The following is a 19,441-nucleotide window of genomic DNA, read 5'->3' as shown; positions in this document are numbered from 1 at the left end:
GGCATGCATTTGAGGTCGGGTATAAGTTCAAAGGAGATTTGTGTGGCAATTTTTTTACTCAAGGAATATTGGTGCCTGGAATGCATTGCCTGTGGTGGTAGTGGAAGCAAGTACGATAGAAGCATTCCAAGGAGACTCTTAGCTGGTTATATGAATATGCAAAGAATGGAAGGGTATGGACATAGTGTAGGCAAAAGCAAGTAGTTTAGTGGGGCATTTGATTATATAATTAGTTTGCAGTGCATTGTAGGCTGAAGGGTCTGTTCCTGAGCTGTACTGTTCTATGTTCTATTCTCTTTACTACATTAGAAACCACAGTGTTCTCATCTTCAGATACATAATTTAAAAAATCACCTGAAAGAAAAATATATTTTTAATGCAGAATTCTTATGGTTATCTGCGGGGCCAGCATACATTTCCTGGGCTAAACAGTTTTCTTGAGGTCCATGACAAATGAGTGTTATACTGTACGAAACTAAGATGCTAGTTTATACATACATATTAAGTTTGCAGGATTAGGAATGCTATCATAACTAGAATCTCACTTTTAGTATTCAGTGATGTCAGTCAAGGGAAAATATTGACCTGGAAATCCTTGGAATTATGCGGACGGATTCTTTTGTTCTCCTGAGAGAGCACATATGGCCTTAGCTTTACATCTTATCCAAAAGGTGACCCTTGACTAGTACTTTCAATATTGTGTTGACATCTAATTTTGGGTGAAGTTTTACCCAAAATGAGACTTTTAGACATAGACATATACATACTTTATTGATCCCGAGGGAAATTGAGTTTAAGAGACTTCTGGATAGGTACATAGAGCTTAAAAAAATAGAGGGCTATAGTTAAACTTAGGTAATTTCTAAGTAAGTACATGTTTGGCATAGCTTTGGGGGGCGAAGGGCCTGTATAGTGCTGTAGGTTTTCTGTGCTTCTATGAAGTGTTCAGACTCTGGAGTAGGCCTTGAGCATTGGAGGGATGGTGGGAAATGAAACTCAATCCGTGCTTTCACATATACTTAATTAAAGCCAATGAGGTGGTTGTTCTTGAAAACATTTGGAAATGTTAATAGCTGGTTGTTAATTCTTTGTCACCCATTGCTTTTGTTTTGCTTCAGAAGGGGGAACAAAACTGTAACCTTCCAACAGATGAGAGAAAGGAGCACCTGATCTTTGAGATCCCACTCAATGACTCTGGTTCCGCTGGCCTGGGCATCAGCCTTAAAGGAAACAAATCAAAAGAGACTGGAGCTGACCTTGGAATATTCATTAAGGCTATCCTTCATGGAGGGGCAGCTTTCAAGGTAACTGTGTTGGTCAACGTTGAAACGTAGATATGAATGGATATTCCATGTATTATCTTGATGACCTTTGAAGACTCATAACTATTTATTGCAGAACTTTTTTCTTGTTGCCTCAAAAGTGAAGACAGGAGCCATTAAGTGGTAGATTAAGTGTGATCTGTAGAAAGAATAAATAGTTGAGGTACACTTAAACGTTAAGTTAGTATTATTGAAGCAGTTAGTGAGTATTGGTAGAATAATTAACTACTGTGGGCATTCCAGAAAGACCGGAAGATTTAGTCCACTGTCCACTTGTACTTTCTGGCAAGTGGGGAGGAATGTAATTCCGCAGTGATGTAATTATTCTTAACTCTTCTTTATTCTTGGTTTGTGGTTCATTCATTTGGCTCCGTGTTGGCTGAGGTATGTAGCTCCTGCTCAGAAGGCCAGTTCTAATGTTCTCTGTCTGAACCAGAAAAATACCTCTGAAGTTGTGTCACTTGGTACACCTTGGAATCTGCTAAGTTGTGATCTGATAGAATGTGATCTGTTCACTGATTGCTTCAGCTGACTCCCGAGAGTTTCTGTTGGAAACACAAGAGATTCTGCAGATGCTGCAAATGCAGAGCAACACACACACACACACACACACACACAGAGTATATAATGACAGGAATAAACAGTCAATGTTTCGGGCCAAGAGCTTTCATCAGGACTGGATAGGAAGGGGCCAGAAGCCAGAATAAGGAAGTGTGGTGGAAGAAGAAGGAGTACAAGCTGATAGGTGAAACCAGATGCAAGGGAAGGTGGATGGGTGGAAGAGGTGGTTGTATTGAGAAACTTGGGAGGTGATAGATGGAAGAGGACTTTTCTGTTTGCTTCTTGACTAAATTCATCACTTCTCTGGACAGTCAAGGTTCTCTTGTTTTCCCATCCCTGTCCTTCTTTCTAACAGGAACCTACCTTTCCTGTACTCTGTGCAATTGACCTTTAAGCACCCTCCACATGTCGATGTGGATTTGCCAGAGCAAAGGTGTTTCCAATTAACACTCCTTAGTTCCTAATGCCCTCATTATTTCCCTAATCCAATTTAAAACTCTCCTACAAGGACCTTACCTATCTTTATCTATAGCTATCCTGAAAGATAAGAAGTTGTGGCCACTGTTCCCAAACTATTCACCCACTGAAATGTCAGTCAGCTGACCAGGCGTATTACCCAACACCAGTTCCAGTATGACCCCTCCTCTTTTTGGACTGTCCATATATTGATTTATGAAACCTTCCCAGATACACTAACAAATTCAGCCAAATCTAAACCCCTTGCACTAAGAAGGTCCCAGTTTATATTGGGGAAGTTGAAACCCCCTCATGACAACAACTATTATTTTTACACTTTTCCTTCCAGTGATTGTTAGGTGGTCTGTAGTACCATCCCATCAGTGTGAGTGCACCCTTCCTATTCCTGAGTTCTACCCAAACGGACTGAGTGTCTGACCCCTCCATTATGTCTCCCCTAAGTGCGGCTGTGATATTGTCCCGGCTTAGGAGTGCAACTCCACCCTCTCTTTTACTTCATCCTCTACCTTTTCTGAAACTTTAAAAACCTGCTACATTAATCACTCATTCCTTCCTGCTCTCTCTCAACCAAGTTTCAGTAATGGCTACAGCATTGTCATTTCACGCACTGATCTGTGCTTTAAGTTCATCACCCTTACCCATAACACTCTGAGCATTAAAATATACACACTTCAAACTAACCTACCCATCATACCTGTTATTTTAATTTTGCCTTTCAATACTTTCCCTGACATTTACCTTCTGGTCCAATCCTTCTGTTACTGACCTGAGGCTCTGGTTCCTATATCCCTACAAAACTAGTTTACACATCCTTATGCACCCTGACCAGCTTTATGCCACTTTTTTTATAGCTAGGCAACCAGAATTGTATGGATTACTCTGAAGTATGGCCTCATTAACGTCTTGTATAGTTGTAATGTGATGTCCGACTCTTGTACTCGATGCCCTGGCAAATGAAGGCAAACTATAACCTCCTCCAAATATCAGCTGCCGAAATCCTTGATCGTCCATTCTTTATTTTCATTTCTTTTACCACTGTTCTCTTCCTAAAGAACTCCACCTCCTTTTGGGAGTCATATAATAAAACCAAATTTTCCATCAACTTTTTAGTTTGGCCAGTTTGGCACTTACGATAATTTACCATAAGATGCTCTGCGTTCTTATATTGTTATCATATCAAGATTGAAATTGAGGAGCATCACAGAGATTTGGTGTTGTTTCTTTCTGTATCATGTAGGATGGGCGCCTGCGTGTCAATGATCAGCTGATTGCAGTGAACAGTGAGCAACTGCTGGATAAATCCAACCACGAAGCTTTGGAAACATTACGACGATCCATGTCCATGGAGGGGAATATCCGAGGAATGATCAAGGTGATGGTGGCCAGGAGGATAGAGCATCCCCAAGAGGTAAGCTTTGGACATGAATGTAACAAACAAGTGTCCTTTATGTCAGGAAATGATGGTCTTAGTGATATTCACTCTCAGATGAACATGGTGTGGTCAAATAACATTGTGCTTTTCTGTATGAGTCCTGAGATAAAATAGGGGCAAAATGACAATATGGACATCTTCAACCTCTCACTGTTGCAGTCAGAGGTTCCCACCTGCCTTTGAAACCCACTTACCTTGGTAATCATTTTATTTTGGATCAATACAGAGAGTTTAATACGGTGTCCAAGAAGGGCAGGCTGATTTGCCTCACAACCTTTGCCCAATAGCATTCACATCTACTGTGATGAAATGCTTTGAGAGGTTGATCTTGGCTAGAATTAACTCCTTCCTAAGCAGGGACCTGGACCTGATGCAGTTTGCCTTCTTCCACAATATGTCTACAGAATATGCGGTCTCACTGGCTCTCCACTTGGCTTTGAAGCAGCTGGACATCAGCAATATATACATCAGGGTTTTTATAGATTACGGCTCAGCACCATCATCCCCTCAGTACTAATCAACAAGCTTTAAAGCCGGAGCCTCCATACCTCCCTCAGCAATAACTCCTCTCCTCCTCACTGATACTTAACACACGTGCATGTCAAGGATGTCTGCTCAGCCCACTGCTCTACTGTCTCTGCACTCATGATAGTGTGGTATCAAATGGCATCTGTAAACTTGAGGAGGACACCACTGTAACTGACAGAATCTCAGATGGCATTAAGGAGGCATAGAGGAGAAAGGAAGATTGACTGATTGAGTGATGTCACAACAACCTTGATTCCAACGTCAGCAAGAACATGGAATTGTTTGTGGACTTCAGGAAGGTGAGTTCGAGGGAACACACACACCAATCCTCATTTTCAAGCAGTATCAGGTTCCTGGGTTTCAACATCTCAGAGGATGTATCCTGGGCCCAACATATTGATGCAACCATGAAGAAGAAATGGCAGCATTTGGAGTTTGAGGCAATTTGGTATGTCAGCAAAGACTCTAACAAATATTTTACAGATGTACAGTGGAGAGCATTTTGACTGATTACATGATGGTCTGGTATAGAGTGGCCACTACACAGGATTAGAAAAGATGCAGAGGTTCGTCAACACAGCCAGCTCCATCCTGGGCACTAGCCTCCCCAGCATCGAGGACATCTTCAAAATGCGATGTTTCGAAAAGGTGGCATCCATTATTAAGGATTTTGCTGTATGCTTTGATGTACATATGACAAATAAAACTAATCTAATCTACTCTGGCTCTTACCACCCAGGACATGCCCTTTTCTCATTACTACTATCAGTGAGATAGTACAGGAGCCTAAAGACCCACACTCAATGTTTTAGGAACAGCTTCTTTCCCTCTAACATCCAATTTTTAATCCATGAACATGGCCTCTTTTTCGTCATTTTTTACTGTAACTTCTATGAAATTTTTATGTCTTAGACCAGGGGTGGCCAACCTTTTACATTCCATGCATCAATTTTTCACGCACGAGTTCAGATGCGATTTTTTCACGCATGAGTTCTATATTAACACGTTTTTACAAGAATTGAATGGGGGTACAAGAGCTGTGTGGCGCATCTGAACTCTTGAGTGAAAAAATGGATGCGTAATGTTGTAGCATGGATGAAGTCACCGGAGAGACAGAGTTACTGGTAGATACAAAGCAGTTTCTTTATTTGACAACACAAGGTACAGCAGGTATCATATGGACAGAGACGCTTTCGGTAGAAAGGTCTGCTAGCCCAATGTGGGCTCGATATTTATATGCTAAACACAAAGGGCAATTCCTATTTACAAAGTTATAGACAATGCTTCCTTTTGAAGCTACATACAAAACATCACACCTTCTGACTTCATCCTCTCCTCTAGACGCGTACATGTCTGGGTTGGTCCTCACAGCCTTTAGGAGTGCAAGTTAAATCCACAATACACTTACTTGGTATTTTATATGCTAACATAGAAGACAATTCATATTTATATAGATAATACTGTCTTTGAAACTACCTGTAAACTTCACATTTTCATCCGCAGCGTCTGGCTAGTATTCTGATATTCACAGCTTTTAGGAAATGTATTATTGTGAACTCAATCCACAGTACTTTGTCAAACAGAAGACCTGTGGCCAGAGCTATTTAAGTGTAAATGAATTATCTACCCAAAAACTCACTCTGACACATGGAATGTAAAAGGTTGGTCACTCCTGTCTTAGACCATAAGACATAGGAGCAGAAACCAGCCATCTGGCCCATCAAGTCTGATCTACCATTCAATCCTTGCTGATCCTTTTTTCCCCTTCTCAACCCCACTCCCTGGCTTTCCTCCCGTAACCTTTGATGCTGTGTCCAATGAAGAACCTATCAAGCTCTGCCTTAAATACTCCCAACAACCTGGCCTCCGCAGCTGCCCGTGGTTAGGAATTCATCAACTTCACCACTCTCTGGCTAAAGAAATTTCTCCGAATCTCTGTTATAAATGGATGCCCTTCTATCCTGAGGCTGTGCCCTCTTGTCTTAGACTCCTCCCACCATGGGAAATATCCTTTCCACATCTACTCTGTCTAGGCCTTTCAATATCTGAGAAGTTTCAATGAGATCCCCCTTCATATTTTAAAATTCCAGTGAGTACAGACCCAGAGCTATCAAACATTTCTCGTATGATAACGTTTTCATTCCAGGAATCATCCTTGTGAACCTCCTCTCAACCCTCTCCAATGCCAGATCATCTTTTTTTAGATGAGGAGCCCAAAACTGTTCACAATTCTCAAGGCGAGGCCTCACCAGTGCCTTATAAAGCCTCAGCATCACATCCCTACTCTTGTATTCTAGACCTCTTGAAATGAATGCTAACATTGCATTTGCCTTCCTCACCACCAACTCAACCTGCAAGTTAACCTTTAGGGTGTTCTGCACAAGGACTCCCAAGTCTCTTTGCATCTCAGATTTTTGGATTTTCTCCTCATTTAGAAAATAGTCTGTGCATTTATTTCTATTACCAAAGTGCATGACCATGCATTTTCCAACATTGTACAAACCCCATTTCCAGAAAAGTTGGGATATTTTCCAAAATGCAATAAAAACAAAAATTTATGATATGTTAATTCACGTGAACATTTATTTAACTGACAAAAGTACAAGGAAAAGATTTTTGATAGTTTTACTGACCAACTTAATTGTATTTTGTAAATATACACAAACTTAGAATTTGATGGCTGCAACACACTCAACAAAGGTTGGGACAGAGTTGAAATAAGATTGAAAGGTGCACAGAATATTCAAGTAACACCGGCTTGGAAGACTCCACATTAAGCAGGCTAATTGGTAGCAGGTGAGGTATCATGACTGGGTATAAAAGTAGCGTCCATCAAAGGCTCAGTCTTTGCAGGCAAGGATGGGTCGTGGCTCACCCCTTTGTGCTAAAATTCGTGAGAGAATTGTTAGTCAGTTCAAAAGGAACATTTTTTAACGCAAGATTGCAGAGAATTTAGGTCTTTCAACATCTACAGTACATACTATTGTGAAAAGATCCAGAGAATTCAGAGACATCTCAGTGCGTAAAGGGCAAGGTCGGAAACCACTGTTGAATGCGCGTGATCTTCGAGCCCTCAGGCAGCACTGCCTAAGAAACCATCATGCTACTGTGATAATTATAGCCACCTGGGCTCGGGAGTACTTCGGAAAACCATTGTCACTCAACACAGTCCGTCGTTGCATCCAGAAATGCAACTTGAAACTGTATTACGCAAGGAGGAAGCCATACATCAACTCTATGCAGAAACGCCGACAAGTTCTCTGGGCCTGAGCTCATCTCAGATGGACCAAAAGACTGTGGAACCGTGTGCTGTGGTCAGATGAGTCCACATTTCAGCTCATTTTCGGAAAAAACGGGCGTCGAGTTCTCCGTGCCAAAGATGAAAACGACCATCCAGATTGTTATCAGCGAAAGGTACAAAAGCCAGCATCTGTGATGGTATGGGGGTGCATCAGTGCCCACGGCATGGGTGAGTTGCATGTATGTGAAGGTACCATTGACTCTGAGGCGTATATTAGGATTTTAAAGAGACATATGTTGCCATCAAGGCGACGTCTCTTCCCGGGACATCCATGCTTATTTCAGCAGGACAATGCCAGACCACATTCTGCACGGGCTACAACAGCGTGGCTTTGTAGACACAAAGAGTGCGGGTGCTTGACTGGCCTGCTGCCAGTCCAGATCTATCTCCTATTGAAAATGTATGGCGCATCATGAAGAGGAGAATCAGACAACGGAGACCACGGACTGTTGAGCAGCTGAAGTCTTATATCAAGCAAGAATGGACAAAATTTCCAATTGCAAATCTACTACAATTAGTATCCTCAGTTCCAAAATGATTAAAAAGTGTTATTAAAAGGAAAGGTGATGTAACACAATGGTAAACATGCCTCTGTCCCAACTTTTGTTGAGTGTGTTGCAGTCTTCAAATTCTAAATTTGTGTGTGTTTACAAAATACAATTAAGTTGATCAGTAAAACTATTGAAAATCTTTTCTTTGTATTTTTGTCAGTTAAATAAAGGTTCACATGAATTAACATATCACAGATTTTTGTTTTTATTGCATTTTGGAAAATATCCCAACTTTTCTGGAAATGTGGTTTGTATTTCATTTACCATTCTCTTGCCCCTTCTCCTAATCTGTCTAAGTCCTTCTGCAGCCTACCTGTTTCCTTGACACTACCGGCCCCTCCACCAATATTTGTATCATTTGCAAACTTGGCAATAAAGGCATCTATTCCATCATCTAAATCATTGATATATAGCATAAAAAGAAGTGGTCCCAACATCAATCACTGCGGAACATCACTAGTCACTGGCAGCCAACCAGTCAAAGATCCTTTTATTCCCACTCACTTCCTCCTACCAATGCTGTAACCATGCCAGTAACTTCCATGTAATACCATGGGCTCTTAACTTGGTAAGCAGCCTCATGTGTGGCCCCTTGTCAGAGGACTTGTGAAAATCCAAATATACATCATCCACTTTTATCTATCCTATGTGCAAGCTCCTCAAAGAATTCCAACAGGTTTGCCAGGCAAGATTTTACCATACTGACTTTGTCGTATCTTGACCTGTGTTACCAAGTACTCCATAACCTCATCCTTAACAACTGACTCCAACATCGTCCCAACTACTGAGGTCAGGCTAACTGGTTTATAATTTCCTTTCTGCTGCCTTCCATCTTTCTTAAAGAGTGGAGTGACATTTGCAATTTTCCAGTCCTCTGGCACCACGCCAGAGTCCAATGATTTTTGAATGATCATTACTAATGCCTCCACAATCTCTAACACTACATCTTTTAGAACCCTAAGTTGCAGTCCATCTGGTCCGGGTGACTTATGTACCCTTAGGTCTTGCAGTTTTTTGAACACCTTCTCCCTTGTGCATGTGAACACATGATTGGCAGTGGTATGGAGAGCTGTGGTCCTGGTGCAGGTAAATGGGACTGGAGAGAAATAGTTTGGCATAATTTAGATGGGCCGAAGGACCTGTTGCTGTGCTGTAGAGCTCCAGGGCTCTATGACTCTATTAGCAGAAGTTGCCAATTTGGGACGTGCAGATAAGTAGCCATTACCTGGAGGTAATATGTAAATATAGACTAAGGAGCAGGAGGATTCTAAAACAGTACCCTGAGATCTTTCAGATAACCTGAGAGTGAAGAAAAGGTCTCAATTTTGACCATCTCAAGGGTTGCAGGATCTTTTCATCTTGTGACTTGGCAAAGACCACAGGACATTCCCAGAGAAGTCGAGAATTGGTCTGGTTCAGTTGACATTTATAAAGCTGTATTGGCTGAAAATATTTAGAGAATTATGAAAAAATGCTATTTGTGAATCTTTTCTTTCTTCTTATAAATTAATGTGTATTTCATGGTTTAAAATGTTGATATTTATTTAATAACTGGTGCCCACACTGAGAATAGAATAAACAGATTTTGCTTAGGAACCAAAATTATAGAGTAACAACTTCATAAATTAGCTGATGCCTCATTGTAAATACTATAGTATATTATCATTTTAATATTGTTGTTTTATCTACTTTTTATCTATTTTTTCTGCTGTGAGTAGTGTTTTGTTATTGATAAGTTCTCAGTTCCAAGTTCTTTGGAAACTGGAAGTAAAATTTTATTCCATTTATTTAACATTTAATTTTAATTGTATTTAAAGTTGAAGAAATGTTTTTCTGTGGTCTCTAGTTAACTGCCTTCATTAATTGAATTTTCCACATGACGGATTGTATGTAAAAAGTTATTTTTTTTACACACTCAGGCATGTGCTTTTGCGCTCAATGTTAATTTAGTCGTTTGATGGTCCCGTTAGAGAAAGCAGGCTGTGACCTTTTGCAGTTGCGTCACAACCTCCGTCTATAATGCTTACACCATTAAGCAATCTTTTATGGTTTTATTGGTTTGGACAGTAATGCACAGGGCAGTGACTGATCTGTTCTACAAGCCAGATACTTTAATTAGGGCGAGTACCGATTTGCCACTATTGTATTGATTTGTGTAATTTATCAGAGAATGATGAGGAATTTTAAAGTGTGTCTGCTCTTGCTTGGCTCTGCACATTTCCATTCTCCCATTGGGCAGCATTTTAATTTAGTAATAGTTTGCCTTAATGGAATAAAAGCCTTTGGAAAAGATGCTTTAACTTGTTCAATCATCTTACTTACTACACAAATTTCACTTTCTTCCATTCCTCTTAACGTAATGAACCTTCCATCTCTTAGCAAACAGGGAATTGCAAATTGGTAAGACAAAATGCTTACCATCCAAATTGCTTGGAAGTATTGAAATATCATGAAAGGAGCAATGTTTTAATTTCACAGTGCCAGTGGTGCAAAGAAGAACAAACTTACATACATATATTTCCTTTCATAACTTTAGGATATTTCCAATTGCCGGATGTGGTGCATGAAGACAAAACCTCATCTGCTCTCTCAGACTAAAAGATTCCTTGTCATCATTAAAAGAAGAACACGATAAATTCCCCTCTTGTCTTGGAAATGATCACCTCTGGCCAGTGCCAGATTAACCTAGTAGCAAAAGTAGCATATGCTATGGGCCCCGCACTAAATGCTTGCAAGCTGCAGTCTGGTGAAATCGGCATCTCACCGTATTCTCACCACGATCTGGCAACGCTGTTGTTTTCATGTCGGGGGAGCTGCGTGCTGCATGGTATGTGCAGGCGTGTGTTGGCTTCTTGCTGTGTCGTGGTGACCTTTGTGCTATCTCCCACACTCCCAAGCCGCTGCAGCGTGCACTGTTACGCCGCTGACTTTGACTGTGCGCTATGTTTTGCCGTCTGGACCCAGTTGAAAGATTTGTGAAGTTTTTGGAGATGGAAGGTCATAGTGCTGAAGAGCTCGCTCAAAGTTTACTTGACTTTTTAAAGGAAAATTACTTTGATATAAAAGACTGCCCGTGATCAAAGTTATGACAATGCCAGCAACATGAGTGCCAAGTATAGTGGCTTACAAGCATGAATTAAAGAGCTGAATGAGTTTGTGGATTACATTCCATGTTTTACACATTCACTAAATTTGGTTGGAAAATGTGCTGCTGAATGTTGTCAAGAAGCATTAATTTTCTTTCAATTTGTAGAAAGCCTGTACACATTTTTTTCTGCTTCGACTTATCCTTTCTGCTGCATTATCTGATGGTGGTGCTCATTTGCCCATTGTGAAAAGAATGTCAAATACCAAGTGGTCAGCTCGTGCAGATGCAACAAAAGCACTTTTACACAGCTCTTCTGCAATAAAACAGGTCTTGGATGACATTTCAAATAACAATGATCAGAAGGCAGAGTGTCGACAACAGGCTTGTGGACTACTTTCAACCATGGTGAAGTTGGAAACAGGAATAATGGTCATATTGTGGGATCAAGTATTACAGCGTTTTCAAATGACCAGTGCTTCTTTGCAATCGTCTGGCCAAGACTTGAACACAGCTTGTGCACTCTATGAATCCTTGCATGGATATATTCAAGCTATGCGGTCTACGTTTTCAGACATTGAGCAAAAATCCAAGGATCTGACTAAGTGTGAAGATTATCAACAGCAAACTCAAAGAAAACACAAGCAAAATCGCACATATGATGATTTCAGTGGTTCCAGCACTCTTGATCCACTTGTTGAATCTCAAATGCCTTCTCAGAAGTTTATAAGCCAAACATTTCTTTCCATTATTGACAGCTTGCTTTCTGCCCTGTCAAAAAGGCAGAAAGCTTATCTTAAGGTGAATGGTGTATTTGGATTCCTTCATCAGTTACAGTCGTTTACACCCGAAGAGATCATAAAGAGGTAATCAAATCTTATTAAACCATATCCGGAAGATCTGGAAGAAAGTCTTGATGAAGAATTTGTGCAGTTTACTGAACTGTTGAAAACTGATCTTGCTTCTCACATTGGCACAAACAAGACCTTGTAGAGTTACAGTTGTACCGTTTGATAACTGACAATTCTTTGGATTCATGCTTTCCAAATGTAGAAAATGCCTTGCGCATCTATTTGTCACTCATGGTTACCAACTGCAGTGGAGAATGCTCATTTTCAAAGCTGAAAAGGATTAAAAATGAATTAAGGAGCACCATGGGTCAAAACTGATTGAACAATCTCAGTCTAATGAGCATTGAACATGAACTTCTGCGTGAAATAGACATTTCCAGTATCATTAACAAATTTGCTCATGCTAAATCTAGAAAATGTAACTTAAATTGTAGTTTTGTTACTTTTGACATTTGAAATTGATACCTACATGTAAGTAATACTATTACTGAAGTGTCAGACATTTGTTGTATTAAATGGCTGTATAGCAAATGAAAAAATTGAATTACTTTACTATGCAAGTAAATAATTAATGTTTTAATACTTACTTGCATTTTTAAAATTTTGAGCCCCTTTATAACATATGCTACTGGTCCTGCACTAGCTTAATCTGCCCTGCCTCCGGCCAAAAATACAAAAATCGATTAACTGGACATTTCTTACAACAGTGACTGCATTTCAAAAATTTCTTTGGTTGAAACTACTTTTAAGATGCTTGAGTTTCTGTATGGTGGATTGGTTACTTTTCATCTTTTGAAATCATCCACCCAATAATATCTATGCACCCTGAAACACATTATGTTTAACCTGCCTTGCACTGTCCTGTTTGCTTCATCTCTTTCTCCTTTTAAAAAAGTACCTGTTGAAGACCCTTCATGTAGCTATCTCAATTTTTCACCCATCTGCATGAGAAACAGTATTTGCTTTTACTTGAAGGCACCTTATGAATGTAAATAGTCATTATTTAACAAATACGAGGTATGAAAGTGGACATATAAAAAGAAATTCCTAGCTTAAAGTTGCTCCTTCCATCAATTTGCTTTTATAGTTTACCAGGGACAGAATGAACCGTCACATTTTGGGCAAATGGTATGAACATAAATGAAGTCAACTAAAAGAATGCAGTAAAAGAAATTAACAAATATTATGGAAAACAATGAAGGGAAAATTGTCTGATTTTATTTTTTTAATGAGTAAACCAAGCTGTTTTATTACAAATGCCATATATACTCATTAACCACTTTATTACATACAGGAGTGGAACCAGTGTGGCCTTCTGCTGCTGTAGTCCAGCGGTTCCCAACCACCGGGCCGTGGACCGGTACTGGGCCGTAAACCATGTGCTACCGGGCCGAGAGGAAATGATATGAGTCAGCTGCACCTTTCCTCATTCCCTGTCGTGCACTGTTGAACTTGAACATAGGGTTGCTAACTGCCCTGTATTTGCTGGGACATCCCGTACATTGCGCTAAATTGGTTTGTCCCATACGGGACTGCCCTTGTCCGGTATTTCCCCCGCTAAGGTAGAGCGTTCCTATGAAAACTTTTGTGCCGAAATGGCGTAAAGCAAAGAAGCAATTGCCATTAATTTATATGGGAAAAACTTCTGAGCGTTCCCAGACCCAAATAATAACCTACCAAATCATACCAAATAACACATAAAACCAAAAATAAATAACACTAACATATAGTAAAAGCAGGAATGATATGATAAATACACAGCCTACATAAAGTAGAAATAATGTATGTATAGTATAGTCGGGAAGATGAAGGCAAAATCGATTTGTGGGGGTAAAAATCAGCACATATGCGCATGCGTACATCACATGCGCACACAGGTGCCCGCGCAAGGCTTCATGGTCATGGTTTTTCCTGGGGTAAAGTGTCCCGAGATTTGTCTGCTACTTTTGTCCCTTATTTGGGAGTGAGAAAGTTGGCAACCCTAACTGTAAAAGACATGTTGAGGTGAGTTTAACCCCACTTGAACACCCCCCCACCCTCCGCAGTCGGCCGGTCCACAAGAATATTGTCAATATTAAACCGGCCCGCGGTGCAAAAAAGGTTGGGGACCCCTGCTGTAGTCCATCCACTTCAAAGTTCGACATGTTGTGCATTCAGAGGTGCTCTTCTGCACACCACTGTTGTGTGTGGTTATTTGATTTAGTCTTCATGTCAGTTTTAACCAGTCTGATCATTCTCCTCTGAGCTCTCTCATTAATAAGCTATTTTTGACCACAGATCTGCTGGATGTATTTTTACTTTTTCCTCCATTCTCTGTAAACTCTAGAGACTGTTGTACATGAAAATCACAGGAGATCACAGCTTTTTCTGAGATGCTGAAACTTCCTCCACCCCCCAATCTGGCACCAACATCAACCATTCCAGGGTCAAAGTCACTTAATTACATTTCTTTCCCATTCTGATGTTTGGTCTGAACAACTAAACCTCTTGACCATGTCTGCATGATTTTATGCACTTAGTTGCTGTCACATGATTGGCTGATTAGATATTTGCGTTTAACGTACAGGTGTACCTAATAAAGTGGTCACTGAGTGTATTTACTGCAAAACTTCCTGGAGCACTTAACTGGAACCTGATTAGATTGAGTTACAAAAGAGTATGATGGGTGATTAGCAGGTCAAAATTTAAGGTGCTCCTTAGAGACCAGAGAGAGTTCCAAAGCTTGTGGCTGCATATCTCAGGTAGCAGTGCATCAGATTAGCAACAAGTCATTTAAATTGTTAACACTGGTATTTTAGTCTTTAGCCTTGAAACCATGGACTAATTCAATGAGAAAATTTGAAACTTCAAGTGCCATTTTTTTCTTATTTACATTGGATTATTTTCTATTATTTTTACTTCTGATTTCTATTGTTTTGACATCTGCCTACTTCTGTCAGATCCGTGCTGCAAAATCCCTGTGCCGCTCTGGTGATTAAGCAACTGAGACGTTCCCAAAGCTGGATTTCCTGCTTGACTTTGGGAAAAACATGTCCTTGACTTCTCTATGAAGGAAAAAGAATCACCGCATTTAAACCATGAATGTTATGAAATTATTTGATGCACCAGGTTCTTTAGAATAAAGTGAAAAATGGGATACTTTCATTTCCTGTCCAGATCTAGCTAAAGTAGCCACCAAATGAGGTAATAAGCAACATCTAATGATTCATTGGAATTACCCATCATCAAGAAGTGTAGTACGTCTTTATGACTTTCAACCTTGAGCTGTGTTTCTGTTGGTGTCATTTCAATTCATGTGGGTCTAGAAATCTGTTGCTGGGAGATGGAAGTATTGCAAATAGTAGACGCTGGTTTCCTAGGGAATAAATTAAAGTAACGCCAGTGTAAAATCTGCTTTACTTTCACTGAAGGGACCTATAAATTTCACCATTCTCCACCAAAAAAATTGATGTCAACAATAAATCAGACAAAGAGTGCTGAGAATATTGCACGGTGCAAATAATATCTGCACCACTTCCACCCTGGTCATAAACAGCTGCAGACTATTACTTATTAATCCTGCAGCATTTCATTCTCACAGCTGTTAATCCTTCTACAAAAGTAGTGGTAGTTCAAAATATAACTTCTATGTAGAAACATAGAAGTTTCTGGAATTCAGGGCCCAAGTTGATAGGCGGAATAGTGAAATGTAATTCTCAACAGACTGTGGGCCGTGGGCAGAGTCATGGAGAATAATGTAATGAAAACAGATTTTGACTAGGCATCAGTCACCAGAGATTGATAGTGCTATTTCTAAAGGTAGAAATTTGTGGAAAGCAATCTCAAAAATTGATTTTTTTGTTCCCCTGAAATAAAACAATGAAATTAGACCAATTTAGTTCCTGTCTTGGTTTTTAAATATGCATTGCTGAAGTAACACTCATGACTTTAAGATTACAGAAAACATTTTACCACAGCGACAGCACTTAGGCACCAATTTCTGTGCAGCAAGCTTTCATATCAAAGCTATGAGATTATTGCCGAATCATCTCTAAAATATTGGTTGTGATATAAATATTGGTCAGGAGCAGGATGCCTCTGCTGCTTCTTGAATATAATTCTTTTTGGAGTAACCTGAGAGTTCAGAGAGAAAGAAGTCTCATCTGACAGAGCGACATAACTTTGTTCTGTACTGGAATGCCAGCCAAAATTCAGGAGTACAATTGTATGGAGTTTATTCTGCACTCATAACCTCTGCCTCTGGGATAGGATACAATCCACACTGGATTGCTATAAGTGTGAGCAGCAGGCTAGCTATAAGTTGCACTGGCAAAAATTAACTGCCTTCACAAAGAATATTTCTTTTGCTTTACACTCCCAATTAGTGAGTTGTTTCACTCTTCTACAATTCACATGTTGTGTGGGTATTGTTCCCTAACAGTGCAGAAGTAGGTAATGATTATAGAACCAAAGGAAGGATAAAGGAATCTTTTTGTTTTTATGCTAAAGGTTGTTGTGTCCTGATATACTCTACCTTAAAAGTCAGTGGTAATGAACTCCACATTCAATCTTTAAAGAGAATGTGCTCGATTTCTCAATGGCAAAATATTGGAAAGAGCCGCCAAGTGGAACCAATTTGGTATGATTTTATCAAGCTGGTATAGGCCTCAAATGCTGAATGGCCTCCTTGTTGCTGTCCAATGCTATGCAATAATTGGCTCCATCTGTTATGTTGCAAGAGTGCTGAAAATTTGATATGCTATGTTCAAACTGATTTTTGTGCAACATACTGCAATAAAGTGTATAAATATTTCATACCACAGCAATTGCCATTGTAGCATTTGGTTACTTCCTCTCTCCGATGCCTGAAGGAACTGCCTTAGGTTAACACCATAAGAATGCAGATTGGGAGAGTCACAGTTAAGTTTACAGTTATGCCAAGATAGCGGCTTGGCTATGATGTCATGAGGGCTGCTACTGGATGCCTCTGGGCTTCATATTTGTATAGTTCAGCCAAAGTTATTGTCTGCAATGCAGGGTCTTGATCTGAAACACTAACAGTTGCTTTTCTACTTCAGATGCTTTGATGACATGAAATTCATTGTTCTACAGCAACAGAAAAGTGCAAAGACACAAAACTAATGAAAAATTCCAATAATAAGTAGTGCATACAGAAAAGAATAAAGAGATAGTGTTTGTGCACCATTTCAAAATCTGATGGCAAAGGGGAACAATTTCTGAATTGTTAGGTGTGGGTCTTCAGTCTCCTCGTACTTCCTCCTTGTCAGTATAATGAGAAGAAGGCATCCCCTGGATGGTGAGGTTCCGTAGTGATAGATACCACCTTTTTGAGGCACCATCTCTTAAACATGTCCTCAGTGAAGGGAAGGGTTGTTCTTCCTCCAGAAGTCTGTTTTTTTTACTGTCTAGGCTGGTACGTAAATATGTAATACTGTCTTCCAGTACCTGTAGCCCTATCCAACTTGCCCAACAGCACAAGCTATACAGGGCAAAGATTCTTGAGTTGCTTGAAAAAATTTGTAGTCAGTGTTCTCTTGCTCCAGAACACAGAACAGTACAGCATAGGACAGGCTCTTTGGCCCATGTTGTTTTGCGGCCTTTCATCTTATTCCAAGATCAATCTAACCTTCCCCTCCCACAGAGCCCTTCTTTTTTCTTTCATCAATATGCCTACCTGAGCTTCTCTTAAGTACCCCTAATATATCTGCCTCTATCACGACCCAGCATTGCACTTACCGTTCTCTGTAGAAGATAACCTTCCTCTAATGTACCCGCTTTACTTTCCTCCAATGTAATGGAAATATTCCACTAAATTCTCGATTGGAAAATGCCCAGTGGGACTGATTGTAAAGTTGCACAAAACCTCTTAATTTTCAATAAGTTCCAGGCCAGATATTTTTTCTTCATTCAAGCTTTTGTTTAATCAGAGGATGTAAAATTAAGATAGTTGGCAAAGGAATCGAAGGGGAGATGAGAACTTTTGTTTTTACACAATGGTCTAATGTGAAATGCACTGTGAAACATGGTGGAAACAGGTTTGGTCATGGCTATCAAGGAAGAATTAATTAAAAGGGAAAAAGGGAACATAATAATCATTTTTAGTGTTAGTAGGAAGCCATGAGGACGTGTATATACTTTGTTGCTTTATTAATGTAGTAAAATGCCTCCAGCTATTTCACCAAATGGTTTTCATGAAAAGAAATTGATATGGAGATGCTTGAATTATTAGACAGACAACTGAAGTTTGGTGACAAAGATAGGGTTTATTACAAAGGGAAAAATAAACCCCTCCCCTATCAATCCCTATTTTCTCTTCCCCTTTCCTTATGTTCTCCTCCTGTCTCCCCAATCACCTGTTCCTTGTACATCTTCTTTCCGCCACTCTCTCCTTCCCCCATTTACTCTACATCTTCTCCACTATATCTCCTTCCACCACTCTTTCTCTTGCCTCCACTTTCCCTCCCACCCACTGTCCGCCTTCTCCCACTCTCCTTCCTTCCCCCATTTTCTCTCCTGCCCAGTATTCCCACTTTCACTGTTTACCCCCTCTTTTCTTACCCCTTCCTTTCCCTGGCAATCTCCCTCCTTTCCTTTTTCCTTCTATATCCCTTTCCCCTTTCTTATATTTCCACTCTCCCTATACTTTTCTCTCCACTCTCCCTTTGTTTTTCCTCCTATTCTCCCTTTCCTTTTCCATATTTCTTCCTTTCTGCCAACCTATTTCCATCCACTTTAGCCCTCTTCTGTGTGCACCCCACTTTCAATAGCTGTCTGGCACCTCCCTTTTATTTTTTCCTTCTGTGTCTTTCTCAGTGTTCCCTGTATTTTCATATCGATTGCTGTCAGCAGTAGGTTATTTGTGTAAAACCATTGATCTTGTAACCCAATGGTAGTCATAGAGTCATAGAACACTACTATACAGAAACAGGCCCTTCAGCCCATCTAGTCCATGCTGAACCATTAATCTGCCTAGTCCAACCAATCAAACCAAAGCCTTCCATACCCCTCCCATCCACGTACCTATTGAAATTTCTCTTAAACTTTGAAGTTGGCCTCACATCCATCACTTACACTGGCAGCTTGTTCTGCACTCTCACCACCCTCTGCGAGAAGAAGTTTCCCCCTCATGTTCTCCTTAAACATTCTACTTTTCACACTTAACCCATGACTTCTAGTCGCAATCTCACCCAACCTCAGTAGAAAAAGCCTGCTTGCATTTACCCCATCTGTACCCCTCAAATTTGTATACCTCTATCAAACCTCCTCTTGATCTTCTAGGTTCCAGACAGTGAAATCCCAGCCTATTCTACCTTTCCCTGTAACTCAGGTCCTC

General features: G+C 40.1%; 1 protein-coding gene across 4 annotated transcripts in view; it reads left to right on the top strand.

The window, feature by feature from the left end:
• Window positions 1–19,441, top strand: part of LOC134348367 (partitioning defective 3 homolog B-like) — a 1,227,036-nt gene that overhangs the window by 621,271 nt on the left and 586,324 nt on the right. For all 4 annotated transcript variants that reach the window (XM_063051617.1, XM_063051616.1, XM_063051618.1 and 1 more), the window contains 2 exons: window positions 1,119–1,304; window positions 3,598–3,768. In XM_063051617.1, the coding sequence (XP_062907687.1) occupies window positions 1,119–1,304; window positions 3,598–3,768 (357 nt within the window). The remainder of the gene's footprint in view (window positions 1–1,118; window positions 1,305–3,597; window positions 3,769–19,441) is intronic.

Source organism: Mobula hypostoma, chromosome 6, assembly GCF_963921235.1.
Source record: "Mobula hypostoma chromosome 6, sMobHyp1.1, whole genome shotgun sequence".
NCBI classification, from domain to species: Eukaryota; Metazoa; Chordata; class Chondrichthyes; order Myliobatiformes; family Myliobatidae; genus Mobula; species Mobula hypostoma.
This window is presented reverse-complemented; position numbering and strand designations above follow the sequence as displayed.